This window comes from Myotis nattereri (assembly GCF_964212035.1).
Source record: "Myotis nattereri genome assembly, chromosome: 1".
Classification (NCBI taxonomy): domain Eukaryota; kingdom Metazoa; phylum Chordata; class Mammalia; order Chiroptera; family Vespertilionidae; genus Myotis; species Myotis nattereri.
This window is the reverse complement of record NC_138075.1, coordinates 144,610,796-144,637,926: the sequence shown is the minus strand read 5'-3', so window position 1 is coordinate 144,637,926 and position 27,131 is coordinate 144,610,796. Positions and strand designations below refer to the sequence as shown.

At 36.2% G+C, this 27,131-nt stretch overlaps 1 protein-coding gene across 1 annotated transcript in view; it reads left to right on the top strand.

Moving 5' to 3' along the window:
* TBCK (TBC1 domain containing kinase) overlaps window positions 1-27,131 on the top strand; it is a 171,199-nt gene that overhangs the window by 110,116 nt on the left and 33,952 nt on the right. Inside the window, exons 22-23 of the mRNA XM_081105075.1 lie at window positions 518-679; window positions 12,665-12,837. Coding sequence (XP_080961201.1) covers window positions 518-679; window positions 12,665-12,837 — 335 coding nt within the window. The remainder of the gene's footprint in view (window positions 1-517; window positions 680-12,664; window positions 12,838-27,131) is intronic.

The following is a 27,131-nucleotide window of genomic DNA, read 5'->3' as shown; positions in this document are numbered from 1 at the left end:
TACACACATGATAAGTGAAATACAGTATTTGAAGTAAATCTGTATGCATTGGCCTGGAAAATATCTACAGTATTATTAAATGGAAAAAAAAATGTGAAAAATAGAAAATTGCTAATTGGATTTTTTTATGTGAATTTAATAAAGTATTTAGAGTGCATAATAGAAATGAAATAATATTAAAGTTCAGCTGGTGAATAAACTTATGAGAATAATATTACTATCTGGAAAATTCTAGGAAGAAATATGTTGTCTGGGACAACAACACCAACATTCATAATGAAAGTTAGAAAATATCATGTGTTTGACCAATCTGATTATCAATATTTTAAGATTCCTTAGGAAGCAATACATTTACAAAGCCAAATAAACATTTTATAAAACAATTTGATAGTACATGTTCTTAATAGTTTTAACCATAAAGTAATGGTCATATGTCTAGTTAAGCAGCTTGTTATTGTTTTAATTTTTATTTTGTTTTATATTGTAATTAATTTATTTATATTTTGTCACTTTACAGATGTATTTCCACTGCACAAAATTTTTCACCTCTGGGATACCTTACTACTTGGAAATTCCTCTTTCCCATTCTGTATCGGAGTAGCAATTCTTCAGCAACTGCGGGACCGGCTTTTGGCCAATGGCTTTAATGAGTGCATTCTTCTCTTCTCTGATTTACCAGGTACAGATAGAAATAAATGGAATCACTAAATGAAATTTAATTATAAGATAACGAGACATTCTTATACCAATTTGCACAAATCATCACTGAATTCCTCAGAAGCTCTTCTGCTTGAGCTTCGTTCCTTTGTAACTCTCTCCCTTGAATACTGCCTCTTCCACCGGCCCAGCATTGTAGATACATTCTAGCTCACTCTGGTTTACTTTCATGTCAGTTGTCATCTAAAGGGTACAAGAGCCAAGGGTAATACCCTATTTTCCTTTTTGCTTAGGACAGACCTGTTTGACTTCAGCTGGTAGAGAATAAATAAAGGCCACTTGGGAAGGTGTTTGAGAATCTCTATGTATACAGAGATGTACATCATTTGAAACTTGCTTTCTCCTATTGATAGCTTCTTGCTAACAATTTGACAGACTTAGAAAAGGAAACAATGTCCTCTTGGGAGGGCCAACCACACTCTAGGGCAGTGGTTCTCAACCTTCCTAATGCCGCGACCCTTTAATACAGTTCCTCATGTTGTGGTGAACCCCAACCATAAAGTTATTTTCGTTGCTACTTCATAACTAAAATTTTACTACTGTTATGAATCGTAAACTAAATATCTGATATGCAGGATGTATTTAGGCGACCCTTTTGAAAGGGTTGTTCGACCGCCATAGGGGTCGCGACCCAAAGGTTGAGAACCGCTGCTCTAGGGAAACTCCACGTCCCATAATGCAGGGTAGTAAGTTAAAGCTATATATTGTGTTTAAGTGAGGAGTTTATAAATTTAGGAGTTGAATGCTTAAGTGTAGAAATGGTTGAAAAGATGAAAGTAACATGGTTACCTAGGATATAACAATCTGTGGAAGAAAAAACTGAACCAAAATGTATTTCAGGTAGAATTCTACTTTATTCAAATAGCATTTTATTGGCTCCAGTCCTTCTGCTGAATTTATTGCTGATCTCTGTATTTTCAGGCAGGCACAAATGACTGCTGATAATAAACACTTAAAATTACTCAAGAGATAAATTTTCCTAAAAACCAAAGAACAAAAGAAAAGTGCATTAAGGTTATATATTTATTAATTACTCTCAAGAGAAATAATAAACCTGCTGCCTTTCCTGATTTTTTTTTTATTCTTTAATGCTTATTGCATTTCCTATTTATTGCTCCCTTCATTGTAGGCATTTAGCAGCAGAGATGATAGATGCTTAGTAAAATGTGCTAGTAATGGCATGCACATATCATGGATTTGAAAGGCTGAGTGAATTAAAGTAGGAGCCAATAACATATTCTGTCATCTTTTCCCCTTTGAACTACATTACCAAGATTGTGTTTTTAAAATATATCCATTCATTTATTCAACAAATATTCATCGATTTCCTACTAGGAATGTTTGTTTATAATAAGTGTATGTGTATGTAAGTCTGTAATTTAATAATCTTATTTCTGGTTTATCTTTTTTTTTTTTTTACTGACCCAGAGAATTCATGCATAATTATTTAAAGGTGATCCAATGGTATCCTGTAACTGTGGCTGACACGTCTAACTTTGGTTATCTTAATTACATGTGGTATTACCTTCTAGTTCCAGTAAGTTACGTGCCTGGCTGGTGCATTAGTTCTTTAATTTTTCAGTGAGGGAATTCAGCTTCCCTCTCAGAATTGCTCTGTAGAATCAATAAGATTTGGAATGTTAGGTGTGTGGATGTATTCCTATACCCTAACTAAGGTACTGAGTGGGGAGTAAGTTAGGAAATGGGTGAGTGGGCATGGCACTAGGAAAGATAATAAGTTAAGTTTTAGATATGTGCTTAAGATGTTTATGGGACCTAGATTGAGAAGCTGAGGCACTATTAGGGATTTTGAGTGACAAAATGACAAATATAATTTGAAGATTAGTCAGAAACTAAAATTTCCTCTAATATCCTTCTTTTTTGTCCCCCCTGTTATCTTTGTGTTTCCCTAGAGATTTCTTTTTAAATAAGTTCTTTCATTTGTATTACCCTTTATCAAACAGGAGCCCTATTGATATGTAGGTAAACTGTAGGGAAGGGGAAGTGTTTTGTAATCCTCTAATTAGGTCTCAGTCTTTTATGAAGCCTCTGTCTCTGGGTTGTGACCTTCTCTGGTGCTTCTTAGTGTCTGCCCTTTAGATGAGACAGGAAGGCTGGAGGGAGCCAGAGTTGGGTATTTCCCTTACCCCAGGTCACTTAGGCTCTGGTAAAATGGTTCCCATGCGTGCAGGCTTTGTTACAGAGAACAAGATGATCTGGGCATATTTGTAAATGCCTCATTTTCCACTTTCTCTGGTGGAAGTAGAAGATTTTTTTTATGATCTTTACTAGAGGCCCGGTGCACGAAATTCGTGCACTGGAGGATGGGGTTCCCTCAGCCAAGCCTGCCCCTCAGTCCGGGAGCCCTCAGTAGATGTCCTACTGATGGCCACAGTCTGGCAGCAGAGGCTCAGTGCAGGCGTCCTGTGTGTGTGTGTTTGTGTGTGTGTGTGTGTGTGTGTGTGTGTGTGTGTGTCTGCTGGGGGCCTGCCCACAGCCACACCTGGGAGGCGCCCCTCTCTGTTGATCTCTCAGGCTCCTGGCCTCCACTGCATCTTGTACTCTCTCTTGAGCTGTGGCCAGGGTGGGGCGCCCTTTCCTTCTCGGGGATCGCAGCGGTGACCCAGGGGCAGGGGCACATGGTGGCTGGCTAGAGGCCGCTCTTTCCTGCTCTATGATCCCTGCAGCGACCCAGGGGCAGGCGCGGGGGGGGGGGGGGGGGGGTGTTGGCTAGAGGCCGCCCTTTCCTGCTCTGGGATCGCAGTGGCGACCCAGGGGCAGGTGCACACAGGGGCTGGCTGCAGGCCGCCCTTTCCTTCTCGGGATCGCAGCGGTGACCCAGGAGCAGGCGCACATGGGGGCTGGCTGCAGGTCACCCTTTCCTGCTCCATGATCTCCGGCGATCCCAAGGGCAGGTGCATATGGTGGCTGGCTAGAGGCCACTCTTTCCTGCTCCATGATCACTGCAGCGACCCAGGGGCAGAAGCACAGGGGGGCTGGCTAGAGGCCGCTCTTTCCTGCTCTGGGATCGCAGTGGCGACCAAGGGGCAGGTGCACACAGGGGCTGGCTGCAGGCCGCCCTTTCCTGCTCAGGGATCCCAGCGGTGACCCAGGGGCAGGCACACAGGGGGGGCTGGCTAGAGGCCGCTCTTTCCTGCTCCATGATCGCTGTGGCGACCCAGGGGCAGGCGCACATGGGGGCTGGCTAGAGGCTGCTCTTTCCTGCTCGGGGATCGCAGTGGTGACCCAGGTGCAGACGCACACAGGGTTGGCTGCAGGCCTCCCTTTCCTGCTCTGTGATTGCCATGGCGACCCAGGGGCAGGCGCACATGGGGGCTGGCTAGAGGCCGCTCTTTCCTGCTCCCTGATTGCTGCAGCCACCCAGGGGCAGGCGCACAGCGTGGCTGGCTGCAGGCCCCCCTTTCCTGCTGTGGGCTCTCCGGTTGCTCATCCCTGGCAAGGGCGGCCAGGGAAGAGGCGGGCGCCGGCGTCTTCTGTGCCCCGCTCTGGCTTCTCTGATCACTGGCAGGGGGACGGGCAAAGACCACCGTTCAGGGCCAGGGGCAGTGCCTCCTGGCTCTTGCCTGCCGCTTGTGTTTACAATCACCGTCCTTCCCCTATGGCCTCCCATCATTGTGCCTCTGTATGCAAATTAACCGCCATCTTTGTTGGCAGTTAATTTGCATATCACCCTGTTTAGCCAATGGGAAGGGTAGCGGATGTATGCTAATTACCATGTTTCTTCTTTATTAGATAGGATGATATTTAAAGCACTTTAAGATATATAGTTGTCTAGACATATATTAAGTTAGACATGTAGCTATTTCCTGTGCTGTTCATTCAATCGAATATTTTCTCCCTTTTAGATAGTGTTCCTCCATCTGTTCACTTTGATCACATTTTCCTTTAAATCCTTGAATGTATTTATAGTAGTTACTTTAAAGTCCTGTCTGCTATTTCCAATTCTGGATCATCTTTTGGGTCTATTTCTATCAACTTCTGTGTTTCTTCATTATAAGTCATATTTTTCTGCTTTGCATATCTAGTTATTGTTTATTATATAATGTATATTGATAAAGATACATTGCAAGGAGTCTAGGTTTTATCTTCTTTTAAAGACTGTTAAGTTTTGTTCTGCTAGATAATTAAATAACTGCTGAGTCCTTTTATTTATGTTAATTTGGTTTTAGTCTCTTTTAATTCTCTCTTAATTCATGACTGTGGCATGTCGAGGTTTTTAACTAAATACCCAAGGTGATCAATGGGAAATCTCAGTTACTGGACCAGACTCCAGAATCTCTCAACAATTACTCATCTTTATGGTCCCTCAGCACTTACCATTTCTTAAGTATAGTAAGTCCAATTTTAGTTAAATTAAATTCAATAAACAGTAGGGTGGCTTTAATGGACCCGTTGGCATGGAGAAATATCATTTAGCCCTAAACCTAAGTTTGTACATTGCTAAGTCTCATGTAATGAGTTCATTTCAGAAACTAGATTGTGAGTAGAAATTTGGGCAAACTCAATAATCTCTAGTTGTAACAACTCTGTATCACTTTTAGAGTTTACAAAGATTTTAAAGTATTTTATCTTGTATAAATATCACAACTATGTTAATAAGTAGTTTATTTTATCTCCATTTTGCTCTTAAAGTGATCTTGTGGAATGCTCATTATTATGTAAGTTAGTAACTGGTATTTGGAGTCCAAGTGCAGTACTTTTCACTATACAAGATAACATATTATTTGTTTACAAAGTAAGTTTTTGGAGGTCAGAACAATTCCATATGTGCAGTTTCAAATGGTTCAAACTAGTAACTTCGTCAGTTCAGTTCTGATTTCCTCAGAAACTCATTTTTAACTATGAAAATGGCAATAGCTGATAGTAGTTAAAACCATCAAGTAAAATACTAGCCATTTTTTCTTTCCACATGTGCGAGCTCTTTCTCAGTGAACAGCAAATAAAATTTCCATTAAAAAAAAAAAGTTTAACCTAGTTTTAATATAAAGCATTACCTCCACAACTTCTCTTATTTATTTATTTTTTTAATATATTTTATTGATTTTTTACAGAGAGGAAGGGAGAGTGATAGAGAATTAGAAACATCGATGAGAGAGAAACATCAATCAGCTGCCTCCTGCACACCCCCTACTGGGGATGTGCCTGCAACCAAGGTACATGTTCTTGACCAGAATCGAACCTGGGACTCTTCAGTCCACAGGCTGACGCTCTAGCCACTGAGCCAAACTGGTCAGAGCAACTTCTCTTATTTAAATAAGTCATGTATTCTAGTTGTGGTTTGGATATACAAAATGATTTATCTCCCATCCTTAGCAGTTCTCCTGGCTACTTATTCCCTAACTTCCTCACAGAAACAACCATGAGCTTGGTATCTCAAACAATAACTATCCTACTGTTAACTACAGAAGAGAGCTGTAGAGTATGTAGCCTTTTCAGACTTTTTCCTTCATGTCTGCTCAGAGCTTTATAGATCATTAATATTTATTACTGAATAATATTACAAGTCCTTGGACTTTGAAAGATAGAAAAGAATATTTTTTAAAAGACGATCTTTTTCTAAAGAGAAATTACCAAGAGCAAAATAGAAAATTAACCTATATTCTAAGTGTGTTTAAAACAAGAAGTCCGACTAACTGGAGTCTAAGGCCTGATGCTTTTGTTGTGTTGTGTTGTGTTGTGTGTTTTTTATTTTAATTGAATTGCTAAAATTTTTCATGTGTTTTATATATCTGTAAGTTTATCTATAAAACCTTGGGTTCGTACTATATGCTGGAATAATCTTATTTCTACTTCATAACATTCTTGGGAATTAAGTAATATCAACCCTAGGATTGAGAAAAGAGATGCAGAAAAATGAGTTGGCCAGAGCTATACAACTTGTAGTAATTGAGTTGAAATTCAAGCCCAGGTCATGCTGCCTCCCATGTTACTGCGCTTTACCTTATATCATTTGTTCTACTGCTTTCTGAGAAAATATATTAACTGCCAGAAAGCTGTATAACTCATAACCTAACTTTCCCAACCCCTTTGAACCAGAGTCTTTAAAGCTTGAAACTTTTCTAAGTAGGAATGACAAATTGTACACATATGATTATCTCTCCTCTCCTCTGAAATATCACTGAAGTGACAGTAAGAGAATGAAAAATAAAAAAGATAATCCTAAGAACAACAAGAATGTAAGAAGAGTATGAGTAGACAAGAAATGTTACCAAATATTTGGAAGATAGAAAGCAATTCCACCAGACGTAACTCACTTAATAAACCAAAGAAAGCTGAACCCTTCCTGTAGAGGAGGATACCAGCAAGAGGCAAGCCAGTTCTTGATGCAAAGCACCAGCCTCAGGAATTGAAAATGAATGGAAAATTGGACAGAACACTAGAGAGAATCAACTGAATGTCTGCATAGAAATAGTTTCATTCCTCCCACCCCTACAGATCTTTGCTCTCACCAAGAGTCTACTCCTGACACTCAGAAGAAAACTTAAAGATAGGAACTGATGTAGATTATGTGCCCTGAAGCTTATGCAATGTGAGGAAGCAGCCTGTTTAAGATGATATCAATTACAATACAAAAGTGGGTCATTAAGAGGATGTTTTGACTGAACAAAGTGATCATAACTAATTAATTACAAGACAGAAAAATAATATGTTTATGTATTAAATATCTGGCATACCTCTGTATTTTCTCTCTCTCTCTCTCTTTTTTTTGGCTTCATACTCTTCATATAACAATAATTGTGCTATATTTTCATAGAGAAAATAGATATACCTTTTCACTGGCCAGGTTAGTTGAAATTTGTTTTTGTTTTGTTTTGTTTTTGTTTTTAATATATTTTCATTAATTTCAGAGAGGAAGTATGAGGTAGAGAGAGATAGAAACATCAATGATGAGAGAGAATCATTGATTGGCTGCCTTCTGCACGAGCCCACAACCTGGCAATGTGCCCTTGACTGGAATCAAACCTGGGACCGGGACCCTTCAGTCTGCAGGCCTACACTCTATCCACTGAGCCAAACCAGCTAGGGCATTTTTGTTTTTTGTTTTATTGATAGTAGGAATGCATAAAACATATAACAACACAGGTATAGTCTCTGTTTCTTGTAATGCTACAGGTTGTTAACTGTGAACACAAAAATGCTATTATGTAAAATTCCTATCAAAAAAGTAAAAAAATAAAGAAGTTAATGGTATACTTATAACTGTATCTGTAACATTATCAAGTATACGTTCAGAAAGAATTTATTTCTCTTTTAATCAGGCATTGCTCATTACCAGATTCTTTGCTAATAAGTTTTTATGTTTAATGTCTGAAAGACCTTCTCAGTTTGACTTTTGGGGTGTGTACATAGCAACTGTGTTTCTCCTACTCATAATCTGGTACTGGAACACATTCTTCTTGTACTACAACCTCTGCTTCTGTATAGTGGGTAGTGGAAGTACTGCAGGAAGTCATTCCTAGAACTAACAATAACTTTATACTATCAAAAATAAACAAAGCAAGACACTAATGTCATAAGGATAGGTTTTAGTCAATAATATACTGTTGCAATAAGGAGGTGTTCACCTTCAATTGAACTCAACTTCAATTTGTACAGAAGTGACTGGACATTTTAAAAGGAGAATGAAGGAATAGGGAGGTAAGTGACTAGAACTCAGAAGATTCAGCAAAGTGAAAAATTAAAAAAGTTTGAAGGGGGACATTGGTTCATGGGAAGCCTGTCTGGGTTTGCTAATTGGCACTTTTGAAGTCAGATCTCCACCTTCTCAGAGACTAGGAGACAGGGACCCCCTCTTCAGGTGTTGGCTAGAACAAGCAGTACATTCTTTTGGCAGCCTTGATTTTTCTCAGGCAGGCACTTTAAGAGGGGGCAAAGGTCATCCTAGGGTTGTGGCCTGGAACTATTATAAATGATGTTAGTGTTTTGTTCAAGTCTTTCATAGGCCAAGGTGGAAGCATAGTCAAGAAAGGACATAAAGAAGCCTGGCTAGAGTTTGGTCAAGGAGAAAGTCTTTTTCAATACCCCAACGTGATTATAAATCATAGAAATATATCACATAAAACCAAACTAAATGTATTCCTAACTTAGCTTATTTTTAATTATATCCACAGCCACTATAATGTTGCCCAACATAAGAGGAAGCATAATGGAGGGGAAGGGTATAAATAAAGATGGCAGTCTTCACTGATTATGGTTTAGATATCTTTATTTTTGCAAAAACATGACCAAAGGTAACAGTAAATTTGGTGAGGTATTCTTTGGGATAATAGAATCAGAGAGTCTTGAGACCAAGGAGTCAAGAGCATAGTATAGAGCAGGAATGAGGAATGGATAGTTTCAACCCGCAGGTCCATCCATGATCAATTCCCAGAATGCTGGCAAGGATTCATTTAGTCAGATGACAGAATTGTTCTCTGGAGAGATGTCCCTAGAAGGAGAAATACCTTACTTAAAAGTCCTCTAACAAATAACTATGTCCCCAATTTACCCTATTGTAAATTCACCAGTCACCAAGCCCACACCCACAAAACTCCCAATATGATTTTTAGTGTTGTTCTCTTAAATATGTATTGTCAGAGATCACCAAAACTATAAGGAAAGCCTTCCACTAAATGACACAAATCAGCACAAACTGAATAAGGCATATCCTCAGAAACATAATGAGAAGACATTACAACCATGAAAAATCAGAATTTTTTTTTAACTAACAAAGAAAATAAAATATTTATTGGTAATTAATAATGATTTGGAAATTCAATGACCTTTATAATAAAGGACTGATGATAAAGTTTAGGAAATTAAACAGAAAAGTAGAACAAAAATACATACTGAAAGTAAAAGTAAAAGGCAAAATTATTAGAAATGCAGTATGTTCAAGATTCTAGTAGAAGAAGAGAGAACAGTGAAAAAGGAATTCTCACAGGCATCAAAGTAGAATTTTTTCTGTAACTGAAGAATTATAAAGGGACCATCAAATGCCTAGCACAATGAAGTTGTATGCACTTAACGTATATCATGACACTTCAGAACACCAGGGATCTTAAAAGTATACAGAAAAGAGGAAAATCACATACAAGTAACCTCAACTCATAATTGTATCAGACTTCTCACAAGAAAATGGAGCATTGCCTTTTATAACTCACGTTCAACTCTAGAAGACTATGCCTTGTCCAATAATTAGTCAAAGGCAGAATAATTATATTATGCACCCTTTCTTAAATGCTGCTGGAAAATATGTTCCACCAAAATGATGGAGTGAATTCAGAAGAAGTAGATAATATCTTAACAATATTAGGGTTCAAATATAGGGGAAAGCCAAAGGGAATTGGATAATTGTAAACAGAGGCAGCAAAGCTATTCACTGGCGCTAGGAAACAGTTCATAGCCATTAAAACTAGAGGAAAGGGCTTCAAGGCGAGATGTCTTTTTCACCTATTCTCACCCAAGTGAAATATGATGTGTTTTATCACTCTGAAAATAGTTCAGTATTTCTGAGAGATAGGGAAGTAATGGATGAGGATAAAGAAACTGAGATTTAGAGACATTATTTCTGTCCGAGTCACAAAGTACTTCACGGTGCTTGGAATGAAACCTGGGGAACCATAATCCAGTGTACATGCTTTATTCACAATGCATTCTATCAAAATTATTACGCAAGATGCAAAACAGCAGTGTCCTAAAATGAGAGGTTACTTTTTAAGAATAATTGCATATTTAATGTACAGTTTACAAAGTACTATTGCATAATATTTTGGTTAAGTGAATGGAGAATGGGATATCTATCTACTAATAATCAGGGTGAAATTGGGGGGGGGGGCACCAGTAAATACTGAAGATTCACTGTAAACTTTTCACAGTGTTGACAGGGTGTTTTGGAGACAGGTGCAAATGACTTTTCCTTTGCCAGAGATTTAAGGACTGAACTACAACCTCTGACCTGAACCATTGACTTAGGCTTTTACTGAGTGGCAAATGTGTCCACTCATTTGAGCAGTGCAGATGTAAAACCTATCATTGTCATCTGAAATTCTTTCCCTTTGGAGATTACAGTGTTAAATGGCTTACCTTTTTTAAGATGACAGTTTTCTCTCTTTAGCTACAAATTTTCATCTTATCCATATTAACTGTAAATTTTCTAAAATGAAGTGATCATATCTCTGCTTAAATGGAATATCGAAACTTGTTTCAAACTTTGATTTTTCATCTGGTTGATGTCTGTTCTTTCTCCAGAATTTCAAGAGGATAATGTTATAGAGGTTTTTGGGGAAAAAATTTAACTGCATTAGCCATTGCTCAAATAGACCCATGTCTAAAAACATGTTAACTGTGGGGTTTTTAAAATATTATGTTAGGAATAGCATATGGAGTAATGAAATCTGACCTCTTTGCGTAGCCATGGAAGTAACCAACTCTGAAATTGGTAAACATCACTAATCGCAGATGCAGGAATGCTTAATTGAGTAACTGGTCTTCCCAAACCTGCTGACCAATTCAAAATCCAAATGAATTGGAAAATAAAATATGTCCTATAATCCTTTAACAACTTCAGACATTTTCTACTTATAATAACACACTTTACATAGTAAGTCACTTAGCTTGCTTATGTCTTAGCTTCTTCATCTTCAGCAGAAGTTAGAAAGGTTACAATACCTGTCTACTACAATCATTGTAAGAATGAAATGAGCTAAGTGAAAGAATACAATGCCTGGCACATAACAGATGCTCAGTAAGTGTGCAATTCCCCCCTTTCCTCCAAGGATTTCCCATCTTACAAACAGCAGACAACTCTAAATGCATGGCTCATGTACCATCAACAGAATTTACTTAAGTGGCTGTTTCCTTCTCCCCTTTATATATGTATGAGTTTCTCATTTCAAAAAGAGAAATTGGGAATTTATCTCTTTGTAATTTAAAACACATAATCTATTTTTCTACATTGCCTATCTGAACTGACACACTTGGACTTTCGCAGAGGAATTGAGAATATCTGCCATTTACTGATGTTAGGAATACAGAAAGGGAAAAGTTCGTCCATGCTAAACTTCTTCATCCTGGTCAACTTGCTGAATTTCTCCTGCCCCTCTGTGATCTCTACGCCTTCCCTCTACAGGACTGGTTTAATCTTCATCAGACAGTGACCTCCTAGAGAGCTGCCGTGCCATCATAACATACCAGCAAAATTTGACATTGTAACAAGTTTGAAATATGTATTCTTTCAAATATGCTTACATTTCAAATCTGAAAAAGAAAAGGAAATCTATGAAAATTTTTCTTTTAATCAAGTTCATTTAATCTTTATTTAAACCTTTCTGCATTTAACTCAAGAAATTATTTTTAAAAGAAGTACTGAATTGAGATTTTAATAAATAATAATATTTCCCTGATTATTTTATATCTCCTTTAATAATTAGAAAAGTAACTTTTAGTACATTTTACTAGAAGTCATAATGAATCAGCTTCTGAATCTTTTGCCTGCCCACTCCCAAATTCCTCAACTACTAATTTACTTTGGAAAAGTAAAACTATAATCAGAATAAATGAGGCAGATTCTTAAGTAAGAACTATGTAATATCTATGATGTTTAATTAGGAATGCACTGAATTTAATTAATTATATACTGAAACATACATATATGTGAAAATGTATGTGTATATGTTGATAATACCAAATAAAGCACACATAGATATATATGCATGTATTGATGTATGTAAATTTATATGAATATGTATATTTATAATACAAAATGCCCCCTAACATTTCAGTCAAAAATATGCTAATTAATGCATACATTATTTTTTTATTGAAATCTTTTCTTATTAATTATGATCCTAGCCATGTGTCAATATATGCAGTTAGGCAAGGTTGTGTGTCTGTGTTTTTTAATAAACATAGCAATCCAAATTTTTTTTTTCAATTTTCCACCTAGAAATTGACATTGAACGTTGTGTACGAGAATCAATCAACCTGTTTTGTTGGACTCCTAAAAGTGCTACTTACAGACAGCATGCTCAACTTCCAAAGCCAACTTCAGATAACAGTGGAGTCAGAAGTTCAACACCTTATTTCTCAGAGTGTCCAGATACTCCAAAAACAGATCTGGTATGTATTTGAAGATTTATGAACTCTAAAAGATGTATGTTAAAGTTAATATACTGTAGTATCATTATTGCTCCTAGTAATATCACTTAGGTCCTTTTAACATAGCTATTTTCTAATATTTGATTTTATTCATGCAACTATTTCAGAAAATTTTTGTGTCTATTTGGTTATATGGTTAGGAAGATTGGTTTAACATATTCCTTCAAGTAACAAGTTTCACTTTTTTTCTATGCAATCATATCTGTTTATATATCAGTTTGTTTTATACTGAGAGAATTACGGAAAACAAAGAAAGAATATAAAAATAGAGGAAGACTGAGAGTTGTTAATAAAATAAGAATGTACACTTACTGATTGTTGATTGACAAAAGAAATAGAAACTTACTAAAAAAAATTACTTACTGCCAAAACCAGTTTGGCTCAGTGGATAGAGCGTCGGCCTGCGGACTGAAAGGTCCCAGGTTCGATTCTGGTCAAGGGCATGTACCTGGGTTGCGGGCATATCCCCAGTAGGAGATGTGCAGGAGGCAGCTGATCGATGTTTCTCTCTCATCGATGTTTCTAACTCTCTATCTCTCTCCCTTCCTCTCTGTAAAAAATCAATAAAATATATTTTAAAAAAAAATTACTTACTGTATTTATGAATTCTCACCTGAGGATATTTTTCATTGATTTTTAGAGACAGTGGAAGGGAGGGGGAGAAACAGAAAGAAACAACTGACTGAATTTGATTTGCTAGTATTTCTGGTATTGAATTTTTTCATCTATGTTGATAGATGAGATAAACCTATAATTTTCTTTTCATCTTTCCTTGTCAGTCTTTGATCATAAAATTATATTTCTTCTTTTTTCTGCTGTGTAATCAATTTGTATAAAAGGAATTATCTGTTTCTTATAGAGTAAAACTTATCTTTAAAACTACTTTTTAATCAGAGATATATTTGATTATTCTCCTGAGTCAATTTTTATGTTTATGAGGTTTTTTAATATCCATTTAACTACCATGCTTACTTTATCAAAATCCTATTTTAAAGTATTTATTTTTCTAATTCTTATATTCTTTTAATTCTTTATATAAAATATTTTATTTTTTTACATTTTATCTGAAATTTTGTCCCCCTTTTTCCTCCTAATTTTGTTTATTTGACGTCTTCTTGGTATGATAGAAAGTAGATACAAAAAGATTATTTCATGCATGCCCTATGAAAGCATTTTCATTAAATTTAGGTTAATCAGAATTTAGATTTATATATTATGTAGTCTTTTGGGTTCTATAGCAGCTTAAAAAAATAGCTTTTGTAAATTGAAACATAAACTGCATTCTGTGGCTAGTATAATGGAAGTTTGAAAACTTCTATGAGAAGGAAACTTCAGTTAACTTTAATTTATACATTCATCTATCATATTTATTCCCTGAAGCAGACCATGGTAGTAGAAAAAGTATGAATTTTGAACTAGATGAACTTGGTGTCCAGTTTCAGCCCTACTCCATTTTGGTTTTATACTCTTGAATCATTTATATGACCTCCCTATTTCCCTTTTTGTAAAAGTGAGCATAATTATTATAATTACTACCTTGCAGTGTTGTTTTAAGAATGATATATGTAAAACACTGGTAATAATCATCATTCTTTTTTTAGTAACTGAAGGTTAAGTGTTTCAACTTTGAAAACTACCCAAGAATTTTATGACACTCTTTTGTATCTAAAGTATTTGTACAAAAGAAGAGATTTTTCTGGTATTCTTCTATTTCCCCGCAGCTATGCCAGCTTTATTACTGTCACTGCACATTTAGAAGTCACCATAAACAGTAAGGGGAGCAAGGGAGAGAGGCTGGCTCTCCAACAGGGAATCTTTCTGGCAATTTTGCTTCAGTAATTCTAGTGTAAGATTTCACTGTGACCTTTGTGTCTTAGTTTTAACACTATTTTGATCTTGAAGCAACTATAGAATTGCCAAAAAAATTATTTTATCTAGTGCCAATATCTGTCCAATTGACTTTTCCTTAAGTAGCTCAGACTCTGCTTAACAATCCTACCACTGCTTATTAATTGGAATATCCTACCTAATAATAGACAAACATGGTAATTGACCATACCTTTGCTACGCCTCCCATTGGCTAATCAGCAAGATATGCAAATTAACTGCCAACAAAGATGGTGGTTAATTTGCATATGTAGGCACAAAGCGGCAGAGCGAAGACTGAAGGCGGCTCCAGCCGGGGCAGTGAAGGCTTGAAGGTGGCTCTGGCTGGAGCAGCGAAGGCTGGAATGCAGCTCTGGCTGGAGCTAAGGTCTGGGTCCCGGGTGCCGGAGGAAAACCGGTGCCGGCAGCAAGGGGAAGGGAAGGCCTATTGCACGAATCTTTTCGTGCAACAGGCCTCTAGTATATAAATAGAATGAAATGGATTTATTAAACTGAATATATTTTGGAAAAAGATTATGGTCAACACTGGAACTATTTCATATGTTTCTTTGTTAAATTATAATCACCCTATTAATTTATTGAGGACTGGTATAAGTTATATGTACACTATGGATAAACAAGAATTATTTAGTTCTTGATTATGAACACTAGCCCGGAATGTTATTAAATAAAGTAAATTTTATTTTATTTATATAATGCTAACTGCTTGCAGATACTGTCATAAAGTAAGCAGAACGGTCATTGAATTATCCTCAGTTTAAGCTGTACTTTAAATGTGGATTAACTATGAATTTACTATAGATAAAAACTTTAAAATACATTTGTATACTTTAGGTTAGAATAGCTTCTAAAAGTCTAATATAAATGCCAGTCTGCAGTTTTATATATATAGTAACACCACTGCCTTTTATAGTTTGAATAGTTTAAAAATAAGACCACAGTGCATCATAATGTTCAGGTACTCAGTTACATTATTTTATCTTTGAAGAAAGTATTTTTGCCCCATTTTAGAGTTGAGGAAATTCAGAAGACTACTTAATGCAAGTTAAATTTTAAGTTGCCATTTTATCAGTAATGTAAATGTTGTGTTATTCCCTTGTATTTATTGAAATGTATACATTAATATGCATCACTGTAGTCATAGATTTTCAAGCAATTTTTTGTGATTTTCTTCTATTTTCCTAATGCATATGTGCTTGCTATACTCATGCAATCACCTACATTCCTGCTATTAAATAAGTTGAAATGTTTTTACAATAAGGTAGAAGAGGAAACAGTTATGTTTTACTCATAGATTATGTTGAGATTAGAATGCAAATCTGAAGGAGAGCTAAACACCATTTCCCGAAGTTATTCAGAGCAGTAGATGATTCAGGAACAATGGGTTTTGCCTTGCATTTATTTTCTTTATTGTTTATATTGTAATATCAGTATCTAATGATCTCTCCATAAGCAATCTGAAACTATAGAGCAAGAGTTAATACAATTTTAGTAAAAGATGAAGACTAGAAATTCTTATAGCTAAATATAGAATTGGTCAGACCTATACAAGGTAAGTAAAATGAAGAAGTTTGCTAGAAAGCAGTATTTCTTAAAATTTGTTTATGCCATAATGTGTATAATGTATTCTTAGCACCCACACTCAGACCAAAAGTAAGCAAAAAAAAAAAAAAAAAAAGCCAGCATAAGAAAAGAAGGGGTAGTGGAATTCAGTGGTAAGATATAAAAAGAACTTGATTTACTTGATTAAAATATGAATTTTTCTCTTGTAGTCCAACTTTAGACAAGAAAGGCAAAAAAATTTCTAGACTGACACCTTAAGGAATTTATTAAGAATTCTAAGCACCCTATCAAAAGTTATCTTTATAATTTAGACTACTATAACAATCAGCTGAGTGAGCTACATGGCAACTGTTATATAATTTTGTATTTAAAATATTTTTAAACTTTAAAATTAATACCAAATAGCAAAAAATAATTTTTGCGTAATGTATTTTTCACATTTTAAATGACAACATAAACATATAAAAGATTATGCATATATAATTTCAACATTGAGTTATATGAATAATAATGGGAATTATATGAATACTAATTAGGTAAATAAACCATCTGAAATATAATCTAAAAATAATTTCTATTTGACTTTAGAATATATTTTATATACTCTGTACAGGTCTATTAATAAAATACAGATAGTCTTTACAGCATTTACTTTTTTAATAGTAGAAGAAAAGAAAGCATTGTTGAATACTTGATTGAAGAAGAAACAAACAGCAGCTGATTTCATTTCTCAAGGGCATTTTTTATTTATTTCACTTTACTACATATTCAAAGTACTGCTGAATTTATAACATATGAAAGAGAATTCAGGAAATAATTTGGAAATTTATGATCTTGAACATCTCTGACATAGAATGTCTGCCTTCTCTCAAATCTTCAGTGGAAACAGAAGATTTTCTTCATGGACAGCAATAGAAGGCAGTTGCTTTTTTTATCACAAAAAAAACAATCACATTTTTAATGGGGAAAGGTTAAAGTTGCTGGTGTGTGCAAAGGCTAAATAGCCATCTTAGATGGTGATTAAAGAAAATTAAATTTATCAAGAAAAAGAGTATGGGAGATGGGGATACCCAAAGGGAAGGACTAAAAAAGGGGTCTTGGAGACAGGTTCAGGATTTAGCTAGGGATGAGCTGCCACTGCCCATTGCTCCCCTGGTTGCAAATCCTGTGGGGTCTCTTAGAGGGTTAAGGGATACGTGCTCATGGGGGAATGGCACGGGCATGCTCCTTGGAGGGAGAGCGAACACTGGGTCCTTTGTCCTGGAAATCTTAGGGGAGGTCCAGGGGAGTGTCTTAATAGAATATTCATCAGCTTTCCAGGTGTGCTCTTTCAGGGTCCTGGTCTCCACTGATTGGTTGGTACCAGGGCAGGTCATTAGTCACTGCAGCTGGTCCTGAGGCAGCCATGGCGCCAGTTGTCTGGTTTTGCTGCTCTTCTGGGCCTGGAGATGAAATATAACTGAGGCCTAAATGTTATCATTAGGGAGGAAAAGGTCAGGGGTTTAAACCGTCTGACCAGTGATATGAAAGATCAGGCGTCCAAACTGCATAACCAGTGATATGCTGAGGGAGGATAGGTTACCCTGGAGGTGAGGTTCTTGTTTTCCCACTTTTGCCCCTTGCTAGGCACCCAGAGCTTTCTACCCTGGTGAGTTTCTATACCTGCCCCATCATCCTTGCTCTAGGGGTCTAACAGTATCACCTCTTAAAATTATAGTGGGGAAAAATTGCCAGCAATAAGGAGAGGTTTCTATAGTCTTAAACATAATAGTTGATTGCAGGATAAACTGGCAATCAATAAATTAGTTAACCAATAACTTAGGTTGACTCTGGTACTTCACTTTTTGTTTTGTTCTCTGTACAGGTGGCAACCATCTTCACTAATGAACTGTTGCTGGTTAAATGGGGCAAAGAATTTCTAGTTAAGTAAATAAAACACTAGGTTGAGAATTAGATGGGTCAGTGACATTTCTTATGTTGAAAATTAGCTTAGACTATAAGGGAATTGGGATGGCAAGAGGAATGGGAAAATCTCACTCCAGGGAACATTTAAAGTGGGGGAGGTGCATACTCAGCATTAGATTAGTAATTTTCTAACCTGGGGGGAAATTTTGTGATACAAGCTATGAAAGTTAATTTCAATTATATTCTCTGCTGATAGAGGTACAAAGGATGTATAGTGATTGTCAATTTGTAACAGAACCTCTGTCTCTCACCACTGAAGTGTCCCTAGGGTATATGGATAATCTGTGTAATTGTTAAAATCTTTGACCAGCATCTCCTTCCTGTCCTTGTACCGATCTACATTTTAAAAGAGCAAACTGCATCCTTCAGTTGTTCTTTGGCCTTTATTTTCCGTATGTGCATACATGAAGATGTGCACCAAAGTGAGAATGAAGTATGGTTGAGCCAAGCTGAGTGGTTTTTTTCTTTTCCTAATTCTGAGATTTACCAAAGCTCTGCTGTGTTCTTTTAAACATAAATATACCTGTCTATTCAGATACATCTTTAAACATTAAGTGGAATTGTTGGAAGGGGAGTGGACATTATAACATAATTCTGTGACTATTAGATTTGGGGAAAAGAGAGAAATTTTTGGAATTCTTCAAGTGAGATGCCTGGCAGTGCCTTATCAACACTACTGAATTGTTGATGAATTAACTGCTTCTGGCTCCATCTCAACACTGGCTTTATTAGCAATAGAATTTCATGTGTAATTTTCAGTTTCAAGTTTATAGACATACTAAAGAAAAAGCATGTCAGAGACATTAGGTCTTTAAACCCAATGGAATTGTGAATGTGGGTAGCTGTGTGTTTTCCAGAGGTTGTTTGTGTTATTAAATTTGCTATCTTCTGTTTGGTTACATAGACTTGTCACATTTCTATTATTTTTGAGAGTACATAATATTATAACAGTGAAAGCTACTGCATTGTACTTTTGCTATCGTCTTCCATTTTTATTTTGAGATTCAAAACATCTTAGAATCATTTAGCAGTTATTACAGAATCAATGCAATCCTTCAGTTCTTAAGTCCTCATAATACTACCACCTACATGTGGTGAAAAGATATTACTGTTGTCCTATTTGTATAATAATTATTGGGCAGAGGTTATGTTTAAGATATTGTTATCATTTGTATTCAGAAGTAATTTTCAAGTGATCATGGAGCTTCACAAAAAATAAGTGGAAATAAGCAGACAATATTTTTCAGATCATTACTTAGTCAAATTGGAAATAGTCAAAATAAAAATATTTCGTATCACCTAGAAATTAAAAATAAACCACAAAATAAAATAAAGTAAAATATACACCATACCCTCTTTTTTAACTCTTCAGAAAAGGAAGATATTCTCATTTGAAAATTCCAAATGAAATTTCTATAATATCTAGAAAATAATATGAGAATCCTATACATCAGAACCTATAGGATACAGCAATATAGGTATTTCTCATCACTTTTATAATGCCTTACCTATACTAGATATTTATTGTCTTTATCAAGTTATGTTATTTCAACTAGCTTTTGAAAGATAGATAGGAGATCAGTAATTTTTAAATTTATCTTTATTGTTGTGAAAGTATTACAGATGTCTCCCTTTTTTTTCCCCATTGACCCCCTTCACCCTGCACCCCACCCCCAGGCCTTCACCACAGATTGTCTGTGTCCATGGGCTATGCATATATGCATGTAAGTTCCCCTGTTAATTTCTTCCCCCCAACCCCAACCCCGCCTTCCCTCTAAGATTCCTCAGTCCATGCTTTTATGTTTTTTGCATCTATTTTGTTCATCATTTTATTTTGTTCATTAGATCCCACATATGAGTGAGATCATGTGATACTTATCTTTCTCTGACTGGCTTATTTCACTTCGCATAATATCCTCCAGGTCCCTCTATGCTGTCTCAAAGGGTAAGAGATCCTTCTTTTTTTACTGCTGCATAGTATTCCATGGTGTAAATGTACCATAGTTTTTTTATCCACTCATCTACTGATGGGCACTCGGGCTTTTTCCAGATCTTAGCTATTGTAAATTGTGCTGCTATGAACATAGGGGCGCATACATTCTTTCAGATTGGTGTTTTGGATTTCTTAGGATACATTTCTAGAAGTGGGATCACTGGGTCAAATGGTCGTTTCATATATAACTAGTGGCCCGGTGCACAAAATTCGTACAAGGGGGGTGTCCTTCAGCCCGGCCTGCACCCTCTCCAATCTGGGACCCCTCGGGGGATGTCCGACTGCCAGTTTAGGCCCAATCCCACAGGATACACAGGGATCAGGCCTAAACTGTCAGTCAGACATCCCTCTCGCAATCCAGTACTGCTGGCTCCTAACCGCTCACCTGCCTGCCTGCCCGATCACTCCTAACCACTCTGCCTGCCAGCCTGCTCGCCCCCAACTGTCCCCCCTGCTGTCCTGATCACCCCCAACTGCCCTCCCCTCCTGGCCTGATCGCCCCTAACCACCTCTGCCTTGGCCCCGCCACCATGGCTTTGTCTGAAAGGAAGTCTGGAAGGTCTCCTGGTCTAATTAGCATATTATCCTTTTATTAGTATAGATTTTTTGAAGAAACTCCATACTGTTTTCCATAGTGCCTACACCAGTCTGCATTTCAACCAGCAGTGTACTAGTGCTGTGAGGATGTAGAGAAAATAATTTGTTTTTAATCACCATGAGCAATCTTAACACCACCCTAATAAAAGAGTCATAGAAAATAAAAATAATAATGCATATTTATCTAATTTTGTTTTACTTGCTCTTTCCTGTGTATACTGTGCTTTGGTAAAGAACCCATTCATTGGAATCGTTCACATTTCCTCTGCTAATGAACTCTTCCATAGTTCTACTGTTAATGTTCTGGTGTTTTAAGTATTCAGGGGCCAAGATCTTATGATAACACTCAGCTTGTGACTTTGAATATTAAGTACTTAAAGAGCTGAAAGAAGCTGGGCAGTTGTAATTATTCACCGTAAAATAAAGGAGTTCTTAAGTATACAGGCCTGAAGTTATATTTTAAATAACTTAATGTAGTTACTCTAATCATGCATGTAATCATCTTTTACTTTGAATATACCTTTTTTGAGTTTTATAGTCTAAGCCTACCAGAGATCCTTTCTTCTTATTATTGATATCACTATATTGTATATATATGTTTTATTTAATTTTATTACATTTTATTTGAGTTTAGTGCTTTCATCAATATATTCCACCCTATTGTAAATATCATAGGGAAAAATATATGGCTCCATATATAAAATGAGGCTATATAAATAGCTGAAAGGGGAAAAGATGAGCAAAAGAAATGGCATATTCTTAAACTCTGTGAATTTAATTTGATTTTATTGTTCTGTATTTTAATTAATTATGAACCCATATACTGAGAAGAATGGTGTTAGTGGAAGCTGAGTCTTTAGCAAGAAATGACTTGGCTAGTTGAGAGGACAGCACACCATCAAGATTTCTGAAGTCCATCTAATGTTAAAAAGGGAATATTGCTATGAACAATTTCTAAGCAGGAGGAGAATATCTTTGACTTGTCTCTAAGCTAAGTCAGGGTTTTATTTCTGTTAGTCAGTAAGAGAACTCCTCCAACTTGGATAGAGGTAGTGATAACTTGTTTCACAAGTTAAGGAAGCAAATAGCTGATGTTGAGTAGTCTGTCAGAATCAAGGACTGGCTGGCTTAAAATTATGTGGAAAAACTATATTAACATCATATTGAGGAAAATGAAGTTTAATAGAAATAGGTTTATTATTTTTAGAATTTGTGCTACTTGTTATTTTTTAGTGTTTAATAATTTAGCCAATTGTTTTATTTACATATAATTTACATTTTGTGTATTACTTATAATAGCCTGTCATATTTTCATCCATTTTTCATGCTAATGAGATTACAAAACTATCCAATTATTATTGTTAGCTATTCATCCTGAGAGCAGCATTAAAATTTCCAGACAAATTGTTGGTGCTAAATATCCTCACATCCTTAAAGAAGGAGTAAGTGACTACAAGAATATCACATTATTGTCTCAATTACATGTAAATCTAAAGATAGAGAATATCACCATTCTACAATAGGTTCATGTTTGCATGGCTAAATTATTCCATTATGTGTACACATACACACATACAGAATGTATTTATCTTACCCTCTAGCACAACTTATTTTTTTTTATCTTAGGAAAAACTTTATTGAAAAAGTATTTTTTCTTCAACATTATCCATTAACATGGTTGCAGCTTTGGCTTTTTCTTTTTATTCATTTATTGGGGTGACTTTTGTTAATAAGATTATATACCAAGTGAAAAGTCAGAAAAAGCTAAGAAACATATAAAACTGAAATCAACAAATGAACAAGCAAGAAAAACAAACAACAATGCCTTATTTTGTTGTTGTTGTTAATCCTCACCAGAGGATTTTTCCATTGACTTTTGTCTTTTTGGGAGAGAGTGGAAGAGAAAAGGGGAGGGAGGGAGGGAGAGAGAGAGAGAGAGAGAGAGAGAGAGATTGGTTGTCTCCTGCACACATCCTGACTGGGACCAGAACCAAACCTGCAACCCAGGTATGTGCCTTGACCAGGAATTGAACCCGCGACCTTTCTGTGCATGGACTGACACTCTAATCACCGAGCCACACTGACCAGGGCAAAAATACCTTCTTCTTATGCTCACTTCACTTTTTATTCGACCTTCTCCATTCCCCTGACGAAAGTCACAAATTATTCTTTTCAACTGTGTGCTCCCATTTGGTCTCTTAGTAACCTTCAGAACAGTTAACTGTTCTCTCTTTTACAAACATGACATTTCCTGATCTTGTTTTCCTCTTTCCTCTCTGTTACCTTCACTCAATGTCTTTCACTGTCTTCATCTGTTTCCATATCATTATATGTAGCAATCCTCAGGATTCTGTGCAGGCCTCCTGTTCTCCCACAAGACAGAAATTAGACAGTCCTATACACTCGCATCTTACATTTGCCATGAGCCTATTATTAGCTGCAGTTCTAGCTTCTCCTGTTAGCTCTAGGAGACCTATATAGCCAATGCCTACTCAACACAAGCAGCCTCTAATTAACATGTCCGAAATGGAATTTATTTTCTTTTCCCCCTAAAGCCATTGTTCCTTCAGAATTTCCTATATGAATAATCACCATTATCACTTCCCAACTTATTCAAGTCAGTCTCTAAATTCATCCTTGACTCCTGCTTCTCCTTCCATGTTTAATCAATCAGAAAGCCCTTTTCATAAATCTCTATTTCCCACTAACTCTGATGCCATCATTTTAGTCAAGTTCACCATCATCTCTTACCTGCTGTCTTTCCTACAACAGTTTCCTGCATCCTTTCTTGTTCCTCCCTAATCCCTTCTTCAGACTTCAACTAGCATAACATTGTAACCTTTTTTCCCCCCCTTAAAACCACAGTAGTTTCATTGCCTCATACTTGTGGAGGCTAAAAGTTCAAAATCAAGGTGTTGGCAGAGCCACACATTCTCTGATGGCTAGGGGTGAGAATCCTCCTTGGCCTCTTCTAGCTCTGTTTCCATAAGACAATGTATCTGAAAGATGGTCTTCAAAATGTTCTATAATACTTGCTAAAATGCATATTTCAGTCTCCACAAACATTCCATATCTACTAAATCAATCTCTGAGGGCTGACTCATGGATTCTCTGTTTTTGCTAAGGTCCTGGCACAATTCATAACATATGTGCACACAATTTTCTCATGGCTTTACAGCTAAATAGAAATGTTTATTCATGGGAGGAGACTCAATGATAAGATATTCATATTTATGGTTAATTGTTATTTTTGTATTTATTCTTTGCATATTTGTATACTAATCTACTTGTTTTATAGTTATTTATATCTAACCTTTTTTGGCAAGTTAACTCTCCTTTCTTGAACCGAAACCACCACCTGTTTCACAACTCTGCAATCGCAGCCTGCTCACTCTCTGACCCTCTCTTTTTGTTTTTTACTACCAAGGACAAGCCCTCTTCTAAATCTCTCTTCCTGGCTTCCCCACCCCTTCCTGTTCTGCAATCAGAGGAACTGACCTACAACATTGTATTTCAAAAACTATTCATGTAGAAAGAAATTAGAATGTGAAATTCATACAGGACTCAAAAAACTTGTTTCCGCCCTAGCTGGTTTGGCTCAGTGGATAGAGCGTCAGCCTGCAGACCGAAGTGTCCCGGGTTTGATTCCGGTCAAGAGCATGTACCTTGGTTGCGGGCACATCCCCAGTAGGGGGTGTGCAGGAGGCAGCTGATTGATGTTTCTCTCTCATCAGTGTTTCTGACTCTCTATCCCTCTCCCTTCCTCTCTGTAAAAAACCAATAAAATATATTATAAAAAAAAAACAACTTGTTTCCTACTGCACTACACTTTATGATTTCTCTCTTGAAATCAGTAAAAGATAACCCTATTAAATCAAGTCAGAATGAATATAGTGATCTTAGTAATAAGGGCAGGGTGTTAATATATGAGTACATATGAGTATAAACACAGTTGTCATATAACATGGAAAGCATCAATAATTAAAAGTGACAAACTGTTCTCTCTCCTGCAAACTTAATAATATGAACAATTTTGCCTCCAGAGAAGAAATGTAAAGAAGTGAGAGAAATATTGGTGGGGATTAAGGAAAAGCAGGAGAAGGATAATGATTTTTTTTAAGTCTTTAATTTTCCTTTTCCTTTTTTCCTCATCATTTTAAAAGAATTTTGACTAAGTTTTATTCATTCAGCAAATATTTATTACGCACCTACTCAAGCACTTGGCAATTTAATTTGTTAAGGCCTTTACAGTTATAGAGAGGTCTTCATTTCATAGTAGTGTGGACTTGTGGACTGCATCTCTTCACAGTGTCTTGCTAATTGAGGGTACTTGAAGACAGGTGGTTGGGAACAGATCTTCAGTTCAGACGAATGGGAAGAAAATCATCAATGCCCAGCCTTGTCCCCATGATCACCATGATGTTCATTCTCCAGCTCCAAATGTCATTTTAAAGAGAGGCTGCCAAGTCCAGAGTTAGCAAAGTTGTTACCATTTTATATAAACTGCCTTTTCAAACCACAGTATGTAAGTTCCCAATTTGGGGTGTAATGTAATTCAGCATACCAGAAAACTATTTGGCAGGTGGAAATATTATATCAGGAAGGGATAAAAACATGTTTTAGATTGTTTGAAAGGATAAACTGGACCAAAATCTCAAATCCTTTGTAGAATGAAACAGTTAATAAATACAATTACTGAAATAACTCAAGGGTCATTCTTTACTTCTAGGTAAAGAAACTGTAAATTGTGATGCATTTTTATCCTTACTTTTCCTAGTGACCCTTCATGCTTTTCACATTTAAAAATCTAATTGTTTAGCTGCAGCAGTACGAAGCTTGAAACATTTATATGTTAAATACATGTCCCTATATTTTTAAACGTTCACTATTATCCTTTTTTTGTATAATTACCTTAGAAAATCGTACTTCATAGTTGCATATTAAAAATGTTTCTTCCTCTGAATTATAGAAATCTCTGGGTCTTCTCATCCTACTCATCAGATTACTAAGTGCCACTTTTCTAAATGTGGACATTTCAGTTGTGCACAAGTCTGTTCTTAATGGAGCAGTGCCCTATAAATAGCAAGTGAAATTAGCATAAAAAATGCCCAGAGCCGGACAAAAATTGAATTGTGACTGAAGGAGCACTAGATTTCTAGAGTGTTGTATTGATGATTTTTTTGCGGGGGAGGAGGGGTATCCTGGGAAGAAAAGAGAGATGTTTAGAAGTTTTTGGTAGGAGGATGTTGGGGGTGAAGTTCTTAATGGGAAACACAAAAGAAAATAAATATTATTATCATCTTTGGTGAAATAACAATTGTTGTATTTAGTAGAATATCCTATTTAGGATTGGCCCAAGCTAGTAGCTGAACTGATCTGAGAGGGCAGCTCACACTTCCTACAGACATCAGAGGATGCTTTGAATCAGCATTAGCATATCCACACAGCAGTTGCTAGGAAGGTTATGTTGTGACAGTTTTTTTATTCCTTTGCAGCTGATTTAATTAATTATTGATTTGAGATAGCTTCTGTAGCAATGTTTTTCCACTGTAAGTTTATAGAATATATTTTCTTCATGAAGAGCCATGGGCACAGATAGGATAATTTCAACTCCTAATGTATATCTGGGTCTTGCATTGTGATCTGCCTTATGCAACCTCAAAGTACAGGGCTGTCCTTTTGTGTATCAATGACATTCCATAGCATTTAGAAAGAAATGGACTCTGGCACAATTCTGCAGAAAGGCTAGCAACAACAGGCATAGTTATTATATGTAGGAGTCATTGCAATGACTTTTATAATTCCAGGGTATAAATGTCCTGTTTATTCCAGCCCTTCTCCCAGGATATCCTATAACATATGCAAACTAAATAAACAAGCCATGTTATATGAAACATAAACCTGCTACTAAAAATTCATTTTGTTAACCTGATTTGTACAGGTGCCAACACAGGATTTAACAAATAAAGGTATATAATAAAAAAAGAAAAGACAGCTTTTATCTGCAACAATCTCACATCTTCCAGAGAATCATTGCTAAAGGTTATTTCTTTTATCCTTTCCCCCAAAGTCAAAATGAGCAAATAAAAAACCTTGCTAAAAAAAAGAAAAGTTACTACTAATTTTTTTTTAAAAAAAAAAAAACCTTGCTAAACTGGAATTATTCCAAAATACATCAGCATGAATTATAGTTTATTATTCAGAAATCCTACAGAAATTAATTAAAGCAAACACTGAGCAAATAGGAGTC